At 31.5% G+C, this 18594-nt stretch overlaps 1 protein-coding gene across 1 annotated transcript; it reads left to right on the plus strand.

Annotated features, from left to right (window-relative positions):
• The first annotated feature begins 4418 nt into the window (after window positions 1–4418).
• LOC141704697 (uncharacterized) lies at window positions 4419–4890 on the plus strand. The gene has a single exon (XM_074507887.1). It carries the CDS (start codon window positions 4563–4565, stop codon window positions 4764–4766), a length of 204 nt encoding a protein of 67 aa, XP_074363988.1. The 5' UTR covers window positions 4419–4562; the 3' UTR covers window positions 4767–4890.
• Window positions 4891–18594: the final 13704 nt, after the last annotated feature.

Consider the following 18594-nt stretch of genomic DNA (forward strand, 5'->3'; position numbering starts at 1 on the left):
CAGTCGTTTAAAACCTGGGCGGAAATGACCTATCAGTTGGAAATAACAGCAAAACCGATCATTGGAAATAACGGAATCATATAAATATTTTTAATATTGTCATAAATTAATAAGTGGTATAATCTCATAAACTAATAACGGATACAATCAACTAAAACTAAAATACATTACAACTAAAAAAATTAAATTAAATTGTAATAGAATTAAATTAAACACTATATTGTTGATGTCTTGCATCTTTAAAAGCATTAAATTCTCCATAAGTAAGTCATTTTCATCTTCATCATCATTGTCTTCGACATCCATTAGAAAAATTGATTTAGTCATTAACTTTATTGATTAGTATATGAATATAAATGTAATATTGAAATATTCGAATACAAACACACATATGTAAAAAAGTACATAAATTTATATATCTATACATTAAAAGAAAGAGAGATATAATCAAATACACATTCACCATTAAATTTATGATATGATTAATAATTGAATTTGAAGAGGATGAAGTTAATTACACCAAAAAATAAATATTATAATTATCTGATAGATCAAGTGGAAGATATAAAAAAAGAGAATGAGAAAGACTGTTTATCAAAATATAAAGTTGGATTAAATCCAACTGATTGATTCAAAATATCTGTTGGTTATGTAATTAGCGTTTTTTTTCAAATTATCATGAAAATTTGAATTTCCCCTATAAATTTCATGAAAATTTAAATTTTTCGGACTAAATTTCAATCGACTGAATTCGGTTGGTTATAGTCATTATTAAGAGGTTGGTTTTGTAATGGAGGGTTATTTAAATTTTAACAAATATTAAAATTCCCCCCAAAAAATTCGTGAAAAATTTAAATTTTAAGCCTAAACTAAAACCAACTAAATTCGGTTAGTTATAGTCATTAAGTGGTTGGTTTATTAGGCAGGTTATTCAGTTCTTTACGAAAATTTAAATTTTTCAAGATAAACTAAAACCAAATGAATTCGGTTTCATTAAGTGGTTGGTTTTGTAATGACGGGTTATTCAAATTTTCAAGAAAATTTAAATTCCTCCTCCTAAAAATTTGATGAACACTACAATAATTTCGTAATCATGCAACGGTCGATACAAAATGGTTAACAAAATTGTGGTCCTAAAAAACTTTACAGCGGTGAATTGATTTGGCACAACGGTTCTTGTATTATACAATGATTGTTTGAAGAAACCGTTGTCATATCTACAACTTATATTTGAATCCGGAATTGTACTTTTAATTAGTTTAAATATTATTTTTGACGATTCAACCATAGTGATATTAAGATATATCGATTTTAGTCATAAGGAAATATTAAAAGAAAATAAAAACAAAATCGTCATGCATGACACGAATAGAAAAATTTAGGAAAAGTCTAAATCCCAAATACAGGATTTTTTTCCCGATTAACTATTTAATTTTTTAAAATGATTTTTTCAATGATCCAATTGTGCGGATGTTAAGATATATCGATTTTTGTTATAAGAAATAATTATGAAAAAAAAATCAAATTTGTCTTGTATGACGGTAAATCTAGGAAAAGTCTACCTACCAAACACTGGATTTGTTCCCGATTAACCAGATATTTTTTAAAATAATTTTTTCGATGATCCAGCCGTACGGATGTTAAGATATATAGATTTTAGTCATAATAAAAAATTATTAAAAAATTGAAATTCATCTTGCATGAAAAGATTAGAAAAATCTAGGAGAAGTCCAACTCCCAAACACGAGATTTGCTTGCGATTAACCCTATAGTTTTTTTAAACAATTTTTTCAACGATCCAACAATACAGATGATAAGATTTATCGATTTTAGTCATAATAAAAAATTACAAAACATCTTAAATTCATCTTGCATGACAGGATTAGAAAAATTTAGGAAATGTCTAACTCCCAACTACAGGATTTGTTCCCGATTGACCAAATAATTTTTTTAAACGAATTTTTTGACGAACCAATCGTACGGATGTTAAGATATATCGATTATAGTCATAATAAAAAATTAGAAAAAAATACATTAATCTTGCATGACAGTAATTCAAAAATATAGGAAAACTCTAACTCCCAAACAACAGATTTTTTCGCGATTAACCAAATAATTTTTTAAAACAATTTTTTCGACGATCCAATCTTACGGATGTTAAGTATATCGATTTTAGTCATACAAAAAAATTATAAAAAAAAATATTCAAATTCATCTTGAATGACATGAACAAAAAAATCTAGGAAAAGTCTAACTCCCAAACACTGGATTTGTTCCCGATTAACCAAATATTTTTTTAATGATTTTTTCGACTATGTAACCGTATGGATGTTTAAGGTATCTCGATTTCAGTCATAAGAAAAATTACAGAAGAAATTCAAATTCATCTTGCATAACAGAAATAGAAAATTCCAGAAAAAGTCTAACTTCCAAACACAGGATTTGTTCCCGATTAACCCGATAATTTTTTTAACGATTTCTTCGACGATTCATTCATATAGATGTTAAGATATAATGATTCTAGTCATAAGAAAACCTAACAGAAAATTTAAAATTCATCTTACATGACAGGAATTAAAAAATCTAGGAAAAATTCAACCTCTAAACAAGGGATTTTGTTCTGGATTAATCAGATTATTGTTTTAAACAATTATTTCGAGTATCAACCGTACGGATATTAAGATATATTCATTTTAGTCATAAGAAAAAATTACAAAAAAAAATTAAATTCATCTTGCATGACAAGAATAGAAAAATCTAGAAAAAAAATCAAATTCGGAAGCACTTCCATTAGGAGTGTTCTTCAACTCAACCACCACCCATATCGTTGGAAAAATTATTATTATCAATCCCAGCAACCCGTAACATTCCATTGATATCTACCGGTTGTTCGACCTCATTATCAACATGTCGATTTTCCGTAGTCATTGTATTTGTCTATTTTATGAATTTTCACCATGATAATTTTAAATTTTAATATGTTTGTTCTTTATCTTCTCCAATTTATATCTCATAAATAATCAACTAAGAAGATAATAAAGATGGCTACTAGCTCTTATTTAGCTGAGGGGCAAAACTCGTCGAATATGTACCAAAACCAACCAATTTTGATCATTTTACCCTCCAACGTAAAAGGTGACTTTATCAACCAATAGCATCACGACACTGCATTATAGTGTTGTTGAATGTATTAAATACACTTAAAACGCATTTCCAACCATATCTTTTTCAACCAATTTTGGTAATTATGATAAAAGACATTTCCAACTGATCTTTTTCCATCCAATTTTCGTCGCCTTTTAATCTGATGTGATCTGCCACATGTATGATGGTTCATAAGATGGGACCTACATGAAACATAACCAACTGACATCAGTCGATTTTGGTAATATTTCCAACCGAGTCGTTAGTTGATTTTAGTCGGTTGGAAAAAAACCGACCAACCGAGGGTCAGTACTTGGTTGGTTATGTACATAACTACAACCAATCACATTGGTTGGTTGTAATCGCTTAATAATGTGAATTAAAAACAACCAACGCGCGACGGCTGCTTTTGTGACGTTCGCTTATAACCCTATTTCTTGTATTGACATGTCAACAATAATTAATTATATTATTATATATAAAAATACAAAAAGGGTTAATTGTTATGTTGTTTTTTTATCGTAGGGAACCCGCAGCCGCTACCTTTCGGGTGCGCATTGGGTAAATCTCACGGGCTCACGCAATATTCTGCAAATCACGTGAACCAAGATAAACCGCACTTAAGCGACATACTCTGTTTCCGGAGGCATAATCATAAATTCTCCTCCCGTGGGATTCGAACCCGTGACCAAGAGGATAATTTTCCCCTCTTTAACAACCCTTGCAAGTTCTTTTTTTTTTTTGTTATTTTGTACTATTTAATTATAGACTATTTATGAATTGATATAATAAATTTGTAAATGTATTTAATTGTTTTAGCATATTTCTACCACCCTTTAAAATCTAGGCTGAAAATCAAAATTCTTTACTGAATTTTACATTTTACAGGATTTAGATGATTTATCATGTTTCCTTGAAACCTAATTAGATTTATTTGGAAATTCCTACTTACCAGATAAAATATTTGGACCAGTTGAACGATTTGAATTTGAATTTTATTTGAATTCCAAATATTAGTACAAATACTATAATTTGAAAAAAAAAACAAACAATAATATTTAATATTCATTTTAAATGCATGTTACTTGACACAATTATTTCCATGTAAATACTAATTGGATGGAGAAATTAACGGAAATAATGAGAAATGTTCAAACAATATTTTACTTAAAAATCGAAAATTCAGATGTGTTCCACGTGAAAAACGGTACCAAACAAGGCCCATAACAAATTTTTCAACACGACTCTCTCTTGGTCATAAATTTTGAGCGCTACTGATTGGGCACGTAACCTCCCAACAGAAAATCACACAGCATTTGCATTCTCTCTCTCTTTACTCTCCTTCTCTCCCCATCTCTTTACTATTTTTCATCACTGCAAATTTCATACAGAAACTACATAAAAATTAAACTACAATCATGGCGAACCAGCTAGAGAGTTTGATGGAGTCGATAAAATCGAAGGTACGTTCGTTAAAGAAGAAGAAAGCCAAGAAGCCGTATTTGAAGATGGAGAAAAGCTCGAGTGTTAAAGTGGAGATCAGAAGCAGAAAAGCTCGAAAGCTCATTGAAAAGAACCTTAAAGCTGCGGATAGTGTTATAGCTAAACGTGGGGTGTTCTAGAATTAAGATAATTATCGTAGCTTAATTTCGTTAATCTATGTATGTTGAATTCACCGGGGTTCGAAAAATGTTGGTTCCGGAATTGTAATCTGAAATCAGTAATGGTTTTTTGACTTTTTGTAAATTTTTGTTTGACTTTTTGGTGGAATGTGTGTGTGATTATAAATCGTATGAAACATATCATGAATGCGATCGGGTAAGTGATAAAGTGAAGACTCCAGTATAAAGATGCATGGCCGGTATAAAGTGGTGTTTATATATTTATTTATGATATTTTAAGTAATATTTTAATTTTCGAAACATACATGAACTGGGAAACTCTGCGAAAAATAAGATTTCATAGAAAGTAACTCCAAATTTTTATTGACTCCTCCCTTAATTTTTAGTTGTCGTATTTAATTTTTGTATAGTTAAATAGATCAAAATTTGACCGAGATTTATTAATATTTTATAATCGAACAATATAAAAAAATTACAGTATTAAAAAATACATTTAATCTATTTTATTATATAATTTTCAGTAGTTGTTGAATATCATATGAAATTTTCATATTATAATTTTAAAATTAATGGTTATGCAGAATTGTACAGTGCAGGGCAGTGATGGACATAAATATGGAGGGCGTCACTTGTTTTTCTAATTTTCAACTGTAGTAATAAATTGAGCATTAATGGGTCCCAGATAATTCAATTGCCATTACACATAAAATCCGAAAAATGTGGGCAATGAGAAAAAGGTTTTTTTTTTTTTTTTGACACCAAGAAAAAGATTAAGTACAAGTTTTGTTGATTTCACATGTAAAAAATGCCACTTTTTTGTAGGCGCAGTAGCCCACCCCCACCCCCTACTAGCTAGTTGCATCAAAATCATCAACTTGTAGTCTTTCTGGTGTCAATGACCCCGGGTTCGTTTGTTCGGGAAATTATAGACTCCTTAGTAGAGTTACAAATTAAGAGTTTTGTTCGAGTCAAGTTAAATTTAATTTTTTTTTAAAGAAGTCAATTCAATTTGAATTTAATAACCGAATCAAAAATAATGTTACGAACTTGTTTATAAATGATACAAATTTGTTCATGAACTCGACCTGAGTCAAGTTTTCCGCTAGTAGTTTGCATATATTTTTTCAATCGAACAACCTTACAATAGAATATATAATTTTACAAGTCGTATCGAGATCAAATATTGGTATTATCTTATAATTATATACGCACACTCACACACTATAATTGTTTAGTTATCTTTATCATTTTATTTTTCAAGACGAGTTTTAAGAATATATCTAATATATTTTAAAGTATTGAGATATTCGTAACTTTAGAAATGGTACATTGCTTTTTAAAATGTCAATATCGAAATTTTATTATGTTTTAATATTTTACTTAAATTTGGTTTATATAAATTACAAGTTATTTAATATGAAAATACGATGAATTGGAGATGAATATATCATGATAAAAATTTGATAGTTTACTTACGAAAAAACAAGGTGTTAAATTTTGAAAGAAAAAAAACAAAAAACAATTAAATTATTAAGAAATGATTAAAAAATTTACTAATAAAAATATTTAAGTGATTAGTAATAACTTATTATTTCTATTACTTATAAATTTTATCTGAGGCGAGTCGAGTTACCGAGTTCGAGATGTTTCCGAGCTAAACGAGTCAAGTCCGAGCCGAACAAACAAAAAATTCGGCTCGGCTCGTTTACTTATTCGTGCTCATTTTTATGTTCATTTTAAAAAATGAGTCGAGCGAAGTTTACTTAAATAAACTGATCCCGAGTTTTGTTCACGAACGGCTCTGTTCATTTATAGTCCTACCTTGGTCTACTTTTAATAATTTCATTATTAAAAAAAATTATGGTTATAAAGATTGTAGATATAAATTTTCTCCGTCTTAATTTGTTTTGAGTATCTAAGAAAATCTCATCCTATCACTATTCATAATTTTTTTTCTTGGTAATAACGCACTTGAATTTAATAAATAGTCTCATAACTGACTACATGATTAATAATTTGACGAAGGTACTCATACCACTCATGAAGATCTGACACCGGATGAGTCTCTCGTGCTAATATTTGAGCCGCACCAAATAAATGATATGTGTTAAAATATTTGAATGAATATAAAGTGATTGTCAAAACGTATCGAGGAAGTCTCTCAAATCTTACTGAGGAAGACTTGCACGGCTTTTTAAAAAAGAAACTTAATCAGGAAGACTTGTAAAGTTTATCGAGGAAGTCTTGTAAAGCTTATCGAGGAAGTTTTGTAATACTTAATGAAGAAGATTTGAATAGCTTACTTAGTAAGACTTGTAAACCAACTATTATAAATAGCTCATTTAGCTAATGAAATGAGATACAACTTTCTCTCCATATCTTCTATTCTCCTGTACTTCCTCTATATTAAACATAACTAATATTTTCAGTCAAGGTTTATAACATGTTATCAGCACGAGTCTCTGCCAACTGAAACTTTATTCTCGAAAGAGCTACGACTTATTCTGACCCACGAGTCTCTGTCAACTGAAGTTTTATTCTCGAAAGAGTTACGACTTATTCTGACCCACGAGTCTCTATCAACTAAAATTATTTTATAAAAGAGAGATGGAAGATACATGTCTGGACGGTATCAGGTACATCAAATATAATAGAAGGTTTTGGGAAAGCTAGTTTTCTTCTACCAAATAAGACACACATACATATACAAGAGGCTCTATACGCTAGCAAGTCAACTAGAAACCTACTAAGTTTTAAAGATATCGGTCTTAATGGGTTTCACGTTGAAACCACTAATGAGAATAAAAAAGAATACCTTCTCATTATCTCAAACACCGTTGACAATAAAAGGGTCTTAGAAAAATTCCACTCGGTTTCTTCAGGATTACATGTTACGAGTATACGAGTTCTTGAATCTCATAATGTCAACATCCCCAAAGTCATTGACCCAAAACTACTCTCCCTTTGGCACGAAAGACTCGGTCATCCAGGAGTATCTATGATGCGTCGTATCGTTGAAAATTCTGTGGGACATCCTCTTAAAACTCAAAAGATAATATCCCAAGATGAACTTCATTGTTCAGCATGTTCCTTAGGAAAACTAATTGTCTGACTTATTCATCCATCTTCTGGCCCATTTAGGTACTTTATGGTTTTAATTGATGCGTCAACTCGATGGTCTCATGTATGTCTACTTACAACCCGAAATACAGCCTTTGCCAAATTACTTGCTCAAATAATTAAACTCCAAGCTCAATTTCCTAACCATCCCATTAAATCAATCCGACTAGATAATGATGCTGAATTTACATCTGCAACTTTTAATGATTATTGTATGTCAGTAGGAATCTCAGTCGAACACCTGGTAGCTCACATACATACACAAAATGGTTTAGCAGAATCCTTAATTAAAAGACTTCAACTTATTGCCCGTCCCTTACTTCTAAGAGCAAAGTTACCTATATCTGTTTGGGGTCATGCAATACTTCATGCTGCAAATATAATTAGAATAAGGCCTCCTGCTTACCACAAACAATCCCCTCAAGAATTGGTTCTTGGTCAAGTACCTAATATATCTCATTTAAAAGTATTTGGTTGTGCTGTGTATGTTCCTATATCACCACCTCAAAGAACTAATATGGGACCTCAAAGAAGAATTGGTATATATGTTGGTTTTGATTCTCCGTCTATTATAAGGTATATGGAACCATTAAATGGTGATGTTTTTACAATTCGGTATGATGATTGCTGTTTTGATGAATCTATGCTCCTTACATTAGGGGGAGATAAAATTTTGCATAAATTATGTTCGGAAATATCATGGAATGCCTCAGAATTAAATGTTATTGATCCGCGTACTAAACAATGTGAATCTGAGGTTCAAATAATTACATATATGTAAAATATTGCTAATCAAATGCTAGATGCATTTAATAATTCTAGAAATATTGTGAAATCATATATACCTGCTGTTAATGCTCCGGCCAAGATTGAAATCCCTGAAAATAAATCAATTTCAGCGAAATTGATTGGTGATTCAAAGTCACGCCAAAAGTGTGGTAGACTTATTGGTGAAAAAGATATTGTACCATGAAAATAGAAATTGATTGGAATTGCCCCAGAAGTGGCAAAAGTTTCAGAAAATATCCTAGAAGTGGTATTGCCTCCTGAAGAGGTTCAAGCCCCTGAAATGGCTGTAATAAAACTCCCAAACGTGGGATTGCCTCCAGAAGAGAATGTTGCCCCAGAAGTGGCACATGCCCCAGAACTGGAAAATGTTTTCACAGAAGCAAAGGTACCTAAAAACTATGAGATCTCAATGAATTATGTCCATAACGCGAAATTATTGGACCGTGAGAGTATTGAGGTTGATGATGTATATGCTTTTTGCGTGACATCTGATATTATTATGAACTCCGATCTTAAACCACAAAGTGTGGAAGAGTGTCGACACCGAGAGGATTGGCCAAAATGGAAAATTGCGATTCAAGAAGAATGGCAATCCTTGCGCGAGAAAAATATATTTGGACCTGTAGTGCAAACACCAGCTGGTGTAGTACCCATCGGGAATAGATGGGTATTTGTACGAAAATGAAATGAGAAAAATGAAATTGTGAGATATAAAGCCCGGCTTGTAGCCCAGGGATTCTCTCAAAGACCTGGTTTTGATTACCAGGAAACATACTCTCCTGTGATGGATGGAGTTACTTTTCGTTTTTTAATGGGTATGGCTTGTATGGAAAAGCTAGAAACACGTTTGATGGACGTTTTGACAGCATACCTATATGGATCACTTGATAGTGATTTTTATATGAAAATTCCCGAAGGATTAAATATTGAGGATACTAAGCCTCGACATTTATATTCTGTTAAATTACAACGATCATTGTATGGTTTGAAACAATCTGGTCGTATGTGGTACAACAGGTTTAGTGAATACTTATTGAATGATGGATATGTTAATAATCAAGTGTGTCCTTGCATTTTCATTAAACGATCATCAACTGGTTTTGTTATTATTGCTGTATATGTGGATGATTTGAATATTATCGGTACTACTGAAGATATTACTGATGCTGCTAACTATTTGAAAAATGAGTTTGAAATGAAAGATCTTGGAAGGACAAGATTTTGTTTAGGTATACAGGTGGAGCACTTATCTTCCGGAATATTTGTTCATCAATCAAACTACACTGAAAAGATTCTTGATCGGTTCTACATGGACAAAGCTCATCCACTAACCATACCAATGGTTGTTCGATCACTCGAGGTTGAAAAGGATCCTTTCCATCCTAGAAAACAAGATGAAGAGGCTCTTGGACCTGAAGTTCCATATCTCAGTATAATTGGCGCTCTCATGTATCTTACAAACAACACACGGCCTGATATTGAATTTGCAGTGAACCTGTTGGCAATATTTAGTTCTGACCCTACTAAAAGGCATTGAGATGGAATCAAACATATATTCAGATATCTTCGAGGGATAATCGATCTTGGACTATTCTTCCCAAATAATTCAAGATCACGGCTAGCTGGATATGCAGATGCTGGATACATGTCAGATTCTCACTTTGGGCGATCACAAACAGGTTACCTATTTATATATTGTGATACTGCTATCTCTTGGAAGTCTACAAAACAGACTATGGCTACAACTTCATCAAACCACGCAGAGTTACTAGCAATTCATGAAGCAAGCAGAGAATGTATTTGGCTAAGGTCGGTCATTCAACATATTCGAGAATCATGTGGATTATCAAGTATTTCAGACAGTCCTATAGTTTTATTCGAGGATAACTCGGTCTGCATCAAACAACTTAAGAAAGGATATATTAAAGGGGATCGAACAAAACACATATTGCCAAAATTCTTCTACACTCATGAACTTCAAGAAAATGGTGATATTGATGTACAACAAGTTCGCTCATGCGATAATCTAGCGGATATACTTACAAAGTCACTACCTACATCGACATTTGAGAAGCTGAGAAATAATATAGGTATGCGGCGGTTAAAAAGTTTGCTACATCAAAATGTCAAAATGTGAGACATTTTATTCAGGGGAAGGTTGTACTCTTTTTCCTTCGTCAAGGTTTTTATCCCACTGGGTTTTTCCTTGCAAGGTTTTAATGAGGCAGTCAATCTTTGCAATAACTCGCATTCGACAATCAAGGGGGAGTGTTAAAATATTTGAATAAATATAAAGTGATTGTTAAAACGTATCGAGGAAGTCTCTCAAATCTCACTGAGGAAGACTTGCACAGCTTCTTAAAAAAGAAACTTAATCACGAAGACTTGTAAACCTTATCGAGGAAGACTTGTAAAAGCATATCGAGGAAGTTTTGTAATACTTAATGAAGAAGATTTGAATAGCTTACTTAGTAAGACTTGTAAACCAACTATTATAAATATCTCATTTAGCTAATGAAATGAGATACAACTTTCTCTCCATATCTTCTATTCTCCTATACTTCCTCTACATTAAACATAACTAATATTTTGAGTCAAGGTTTATAACAATATGATCGTTATTTTCCATTTATATCGTTTATTTTCATTTTTTGTAAAATATTATGTAAGAAATTGCATTGTCAGATCACATTAAATTATAAATCATATATTTTTGACTTTCTAGTTTCTATCATCAAATATATATATAATAGATAGATGTAATTTTTAGCTAAATAATTTTATCTGAAAATTATATATATTATTCATTTAAATTTTTTAAAAATAATGTCATTTAGAAAGTATGTCAAGTTGAATTTAATATTTACATGCGTTTTTTATATAAACTAGACTAATTCTTAATATTCTGTTAAAGTTAAGTTTAATCAGATTGCAAAAAATAAAAATATATACAATTATATAAAAATTGTCAAAATATTGAAATTTTTGATTTGCGGTCATTTATTTAGTAATACTATTAATATCAATAACTAACCAATTATCTTTCTAACCTAAAACAAGAATCATTTTTATATAATTATTTTCTAAAAAAATATCGCAGGCAAGTCTATTTTTTTAAATTAAATAATAATAAATAACCCCTTAATGTTTTCAGTTAAAATATATTAGATACGTCCCTTTTTAATTCTATTGACCAAATCTTCTTATATTTCAAAATAAGACCGATAATAATATTTAACAAAGTAATAATATTTTAATTATTAATAACCTGCCAATTAACATTTTCGACTAAAATGCATCAATTAAAATTAATGATATACTATTTAAAATTTTAATTCAAATTAAAATAAGAAATATATATTATTGATAATAAAGAAATTGTACATCGCACGATTTCAAAACTGGTATTTCTTCAAAAAAAATTCAATAAATTAATAATTATATGATTAAAGACTTTCAATAATTAATTTTATATGGTGATCAATCTAATTTTTGAAAAGTTATTTAAAACAAACGAGACAACAATTATAAAATTGCAACCAGTTCAAGTTTCCCACTTTCGGCAAATTATGATATATTTAGAAACCATTCGTATTGGATCGGATGTGAACTGATTCGGGTTTAATTTGGATTAAAATCAGATGAAATTCGGATTAATGTCGTAAAAAATTGATTCGGACGAAAAGGGGTCTGGATATTTTGAATCAGAAATTATTATTTTTTAAATTTACGAGACTTCAATTTTTTTATTAAATCTAGAATATTTAATATAATGTAATGTACTTTTAAAAAAAATATGATAAATTAATTATTTTATCATAATCATAAAAAAATTAAGTATGTATTTGTTAGTGAGATTACGAAGTTGTATGAACAATAGACGTGATAACTCAATACTAGAACTGGACAAATAAATAATAATATGTATACACAGAAATCAGAAAGAAATGAAGATAAGGCAAATACAAATATTTATAACATTAGAAGATGTTTTGAAGTCTGTTTCCAGGTCACTAAAAGAAGTTCATAAATATGTGCATGCCTTAGTGAAGAATAAGGTTTAAAGACTTTCAGGGTTTCAGAAGTGTTGAAGATTCAGTGTAAAAGTGTTACTAGAAGATTTCAGTGTATTAACATCGATTGAAGATAAAAAGTGTTCGAAGCATAGGAATTTGAAGAATTGAAGACAGGGTAAAGATAAAGGTTAAAGAAGACAATTGCAGTCTGGAAGTTATATTCACTGAAAAGAGTTCATTTATATGTCTAAGCGTTAGTCACGAATAGTGAATGAAGTATTCAAGATTGTAGTAGCAATGAAGAAGTTGTCTGAGTACCAGAAACGATTCCAGTGAAAGTACATTTATTTATTGACAGTCAGTGTTCGAAGCGATAAGATTGCTGCAAGCTTAACAATGTAATCAAAGATATTATACGAAGACCTGAATCGAAGTTAGTCGTCTGTGAACCAGAACAGTTGCACTAGGCGTCAGCAGTTCATGAAAGGAATCAGAGTATTATCATTAGAAGAATTGTTAAGTGGGGATTCGTAATGAATATGAAGGATATATGGTTTATACGAAGACTCAGAGAGAAGACGTGAAGACGGGAGAGTTAAGGGGTTAAATTACGCTACAGAAACTAAGTCAAAGTGATATCACTACCTTGTAGTAGGAGTCACCAATGCTACTCTATTACCTCGTAAGAGCAAGTACCCTATAATATGGGTCCAAAACTAAGTACCAGAAGTGGTCTTGACCTGGTAGGAGCAACATGGAAGAAACGAGCTCAAAAACTAAGTCAGAAATGCTCCTACATCACTCTAGATGCAAGTGGAGCTTTTTTAGCCCCTTATAGGCGCAAGTGAAGCATTCTAGTACCTCGGTGGCGCAACTAAGCTCAAATTCTAGGGAAAAACACCTTCTACATGCTTCTAGGCGCAAGTGACATGGAATTGGTCCCTAGTAGGCGCAAGTGGATATAAAATATAAGGAAAAATCACTTCCCCATCCCCTCTAGGCGCAGGTACTACTTGGTTGTCTCCTTGGTGGCGCAAGTTGAATAGAAATTAATATTTCTAAGTGTGAAAATACACTCTTGGCGCACCCAATGTCTCAGCAAGCAACAATTATTGATTCTATCAACTATTTTACTTGGTTAACATTTAGCGACGTAATTCAAATTGACATAAAGTATATACTTGAAGCAGAAGAAATAACCAACTTAGTTTTGTTTTGTTCTTTATCTTCTCCAACGGAGCTGAAGAAATGAAACAAAGAGAGACAGGGGATATACAAGCTCAAAGTTCTATCTGTTAATCTTTTCAACGGAGGAACGTTATAATGCCCGATTTAAATATTGTATATTCTTATGGGCTATTATAAACGTTACCTAGTAATTAAATCCTTATACAAAGAAACTTGAAAAATATTATATAGGATTTGATTTGTTGATTTTTCTAGAAGCAAGAACATTGTTGTTCCTGGATTATAGACGGTTAATTTATTTATCGGAGTATACCAACACCCTCGAAGATTTATATACGAATATATACTTCCACGAATATCTTGCGTTCTTTATTTTAATGTCCTAAACACTATTCACCTCAAGAACACGGAACCACTAACCGAACACTAAATTATTTATCCGCAAAAAATTCGAATTTTTTTTTAATTTAGTGAGATCATATTCAACTCCCTCCCCATTCTACGATACTTCGGGACCACTGCAGTAATTAGTTCTCAAAATTCAATTCATGTTAAGATCTTAGTATTTAAATGCTTAACACATGCACAAGCATGATAGCATTACACATAGATAATGCTGAACTAGTTTTCTAGAATATTTTTCTGGTAACTAGGATTGATGAATAACTTATGCATGTTGCGTGATAAGATCTTGTCTATGTGTTTGAATATTTGTTGAACATAATTTATTGCAATAGTGGGATAAAAGCTTTCCTAGGAAATAGCTCTTAATTTTTAGGGGTTATATTTCTGGCATATAATACCTTTGTTTAAGATTATTTTCTGTATCCTATTACAATACTATTTGCTCACTTTGTCTGAATTGTTTGTTAAGATTTATAAGTTTAATAGATGGATTCATTACCTGTATTGTCAGTAGAATATATAGTAGACCAGGCTATATGTTAAACTGACTTAGGTAATAGAGACAGTAAGATGACTTAGAACAACATAATTGGATTAGATAGAATTAGTGATTTATTTGTTATTTCTTTTTATTCCATATAAGGCTTGTCTTGCTTTATTCTTATGTGTAATGTTTCTAAATGAATGTCATGTATTCTTAATGCAATGTTTTCTTACTTCAATGCCATGAATGCATCTCTTAGTACTTGCATTAATTGTAAAAAAAACATGTTTAAGAATTACAATAGGGCAAAGACCGATAGTCCTCCTTATGTAAGGTTGGAACTATTTCTCTTTAAAATGAAAAAATGGCCAGTCAAAGTTAAGAATAAGCATGTTAAGGTTGAAGTTGTTGTTATGTTAAAAGTAAAATTTCTAATCCATCTGGACCTAAACAAATAAGTTAGGTACCAAGAACTTTTAAACCATTTATAGGTGTAGGGGATAACAGTTTAATCGACTCATATATGTTCTTGGTAATTATTACTCAAGGCATATGATCAATGAAAAAGCCTCGCAATCAAATGTGATTGATAAAAGCTATTCCATTAATAATCTTTGGAGATGATAGCAAAGGTTTTCATTATGGGACAAAGCTATGCAAAAAAAGGAATGTTAACATGGATTCAACAATTGGTATCACTGATAACAACTAATCATTGGTATCATTGATAACAATTGGAAGCATCTTTCTTGCTGGAGAATTAAGACATAAATTTTCTTATCATATAGTTCTCTAACAAAGGATAAAATGTCAATCCAATGAAGGAGTAGCGTTTCATCTCAAGCAGGAAGGTTGAGAAGCTTGCTCTTTATAATATTCAAGAAAAGGTGAAGTCAACCGTTTCGACTGCAATGCTTCATCAGACAAAAGTTTAGCTATGACATTAGAAGCTCTCACACTTGAACATCAATACAAGTAAATCATTTATAAAAAGGGATTGGTGAGAGGACTGCCTCATCTGGAATTCAAGCAGGATGAAATATGTGAGGCATTTAAGAATGAGAAGTCAAAGACAACATCACACAGAAGTAAGGACATGGTTAGCATCACCGAGCCTTTTCAGATGATATGTATGGATTTCTACAGATCAGTCAATGTCATGTCTACATCAAAGTAAATACTTTAGTGATGGTAGATGACTAGTTTTAATACAAAGTTGTTGTTCATGCATTCTCAAGACAAGACATCACAGATGGTGATTGATCATCTCAAAGAGATAGGGCAATCCAATGAATTATGGATTTAGGATTTTACAACGGTGGAGAAGTTCTAGAATAGTCCATATTGTCCCAACAACCTAATATAGTATATAGTATAGAAACCAAAACAACACACTCTATGTAAATACTGGAAAACTACTCCTTCCAGACCATAGAAATGGGTCAGCTATTATCAAGCTAGAAGCAACTGAATTAATTTTGTGGTCACATAATGAGACTAATTTCAAGAAGCAGTTTTGAATGATATCTGCACCAATAAAAGTGGTTTTAGGAAATGTTCAGCACTACAAACTCCGTGTCAGAATGGAGTGGTATAAAGGAAGAACCAGAACTTGATTAAAGCAACAAGGACAATGTCAAGCAAATCAATACTTTCTAAATACCAAAGGGCTAAAAAAGTCAATACAGTTTACTACAAGTAAGATCGGGCCTTGATCAGGATGTATACATGAATACCACTAATGAGTTGATGGCCAACAGAAGCAAACACTGAATAATTTTTAAGTGTTTGGAAGAGAATATTCTATAGAAGTAAATAATGAAATATTTTCATTTTTTTAAGATCTTAGCATTTGTAACCTAGACTGGTAAGGATATTTTCCATGGCTACTCAGTGGAGTCTACAATCTACATGGCTTAAATGGTTGATCAACAGAAGGTGATCGACAGTCTAAGTGCATAATTCAACAACATAATGCTCCAAGCTGTTAGAGGTGAAAATAATGGCAATGATGATTCATATCTAAGCAGTGGAATGGTAGTGAAACTATACAACTCAGTACTTCAATGAATCCACTCAGCAAGGATAAGGATTTTTAGGAAATCCCAGCAATAGCTTAGGGGAGCAAAAGAATAATCAACTACTAAAACTCAACAACACATTGAAAATCAAGAGGACACTGCAAGAATGTATTTGCTAAGACAAAGGGTTTGATGTAAAGAATTCCCAGAATCTAGTACTTAAGTGTTCTAGATGGTGGAGTGATGATTAGAAGGGCTACTGAGCATGAATGATTATATTTCTATTTTTCTATCTGAAGAAGAAAATAAGAAATTTACAAAAGCTTTGATAGATATGTATTGGGTGATTGCAAAACAAGATGAACTCAATCAGTCAAAAAGCAGATTGTAGGAAAGCTAGTATCCAAACCAAATGACAATATTGTAATTGGTACAAGGATAACCAAAAGTCAAACTAGATGATAATGGCATTATTATATGGGACAAGGCCAAACTGGATGCTAAGTTATTATCTGGAAGCAATATCTAACGGAAAGCACCAGTGATGAGACTTGAGGATATTATGACATATATGGCACTTGATGTACATTCAAACTTCAATATCTATAAGGTGAATGTGAACAAGTACACTTCTGGTTGGTGGGTCAAAAGAGAAAGTCAATGTATAATAGTTATTGTACTTTGTAATTGCAAATCAATTGCACTATGTATATCTCTTCTTCACAAGCTCACTATAGGTTGGTATGAATTGGTATCTTACTCAAGAAATCGTCAAGGACATGGTATGGCACTGTAGCTGAATTGCAGTTAATTATAAACTAGTAGAGTTGTCATATAAATAACTCCCATTATCATAAAGCACAAACATAATGTTATATATGTGCAGTGATATCATAATAATATTATATGTCGGTCTACTAATGAAAACTTGTGCATGATTATTTGTCAAGTTAATGCAGAGTAGGTATAGATGAGCGTATGGGAAAAGTTGAAATTCTTTTTGGAATTACTTCAAACAATCCATTAGGATAATTCTTTTAGGAGCTCCAGTAAGCCAAGGGAACATTTCCTTTCAGAGCACAAGTAAACCAAAAGAATTATGGCAATACAAGTAAGTCAAGAATCTTTTGAAGATGTAATATTTGGAAGATTCTGAACATGCCAATACCACTTATCAAGAGAAACCACGAAAGCATGATCAGTGCAGTTCAGGTATAATAATAAGCTATAGACGTATGACCAGCTCACTCTTTTACTCAAATGCAAATAGACAACATGTAATGTTCTCAAGATTCCAATGTGCAAAGTTCCAAGTGGATCCTAGAAAATCTAATATTATTGCTATTAACAAGATTTTTAGATATCTTAAGGGACTACAAACTCTTGGAGTATTGTGCCCTAAAATATTTTACTTAACATGTTTGGCTACATAGATTTAGATTACGCGGGTTGTAATAAAGACAGGAGAAACATATGTGGACTTTGTCAACTTTTGTGGCAGGAGAAGCACCTCAGGAAGCTGTCAACTTTGTGGAAGAAGATTGATTTCTTGTTATGATAAATAACAACTTCAACTTCAATAACTTTGTAGAATACTCTATGACAATGCACCTTGACACCATTGTTAGGTCACACTTTCACTGTAGAGGGGGTGAATACAGTGTTTATTACAATCAAATCAAACTTCAAGAACTTATGTAACAGAAAACAAACTTTATTGAAACAATAAACTCTGTTACAATCTGGAACTGTTATCTCTCAGTGATGAACAAAATATCACGAGAGCTGCTAGGGTTACAGTAAAT

Source organism: Apium graveolens, unplaced genomic scaffold (assembly GCF_009905375.1).
Source record: "Apium graveolens cultivar Ventura unplaced genomic scaffold, ASM990537v1 ctg8135, whole genome shotgun sequence".
NCBI classification, from domain to species: Eukaryota; Viridiplantae; Streptophyta; class Magnoliopsida; order Apiales; family Apiaceae; genus Apium; species Apium graveolens.

Bases quoted from the DNA above. Each gene is read 5' to 3' on its own strand.
- LOC141704697 (XM_074507887.1), top strand. From the start codon at position 4,563: ATGGCGAACCAGCTAGAGAGTTTGATGGAGTCGATAAAATCGAAGGTA.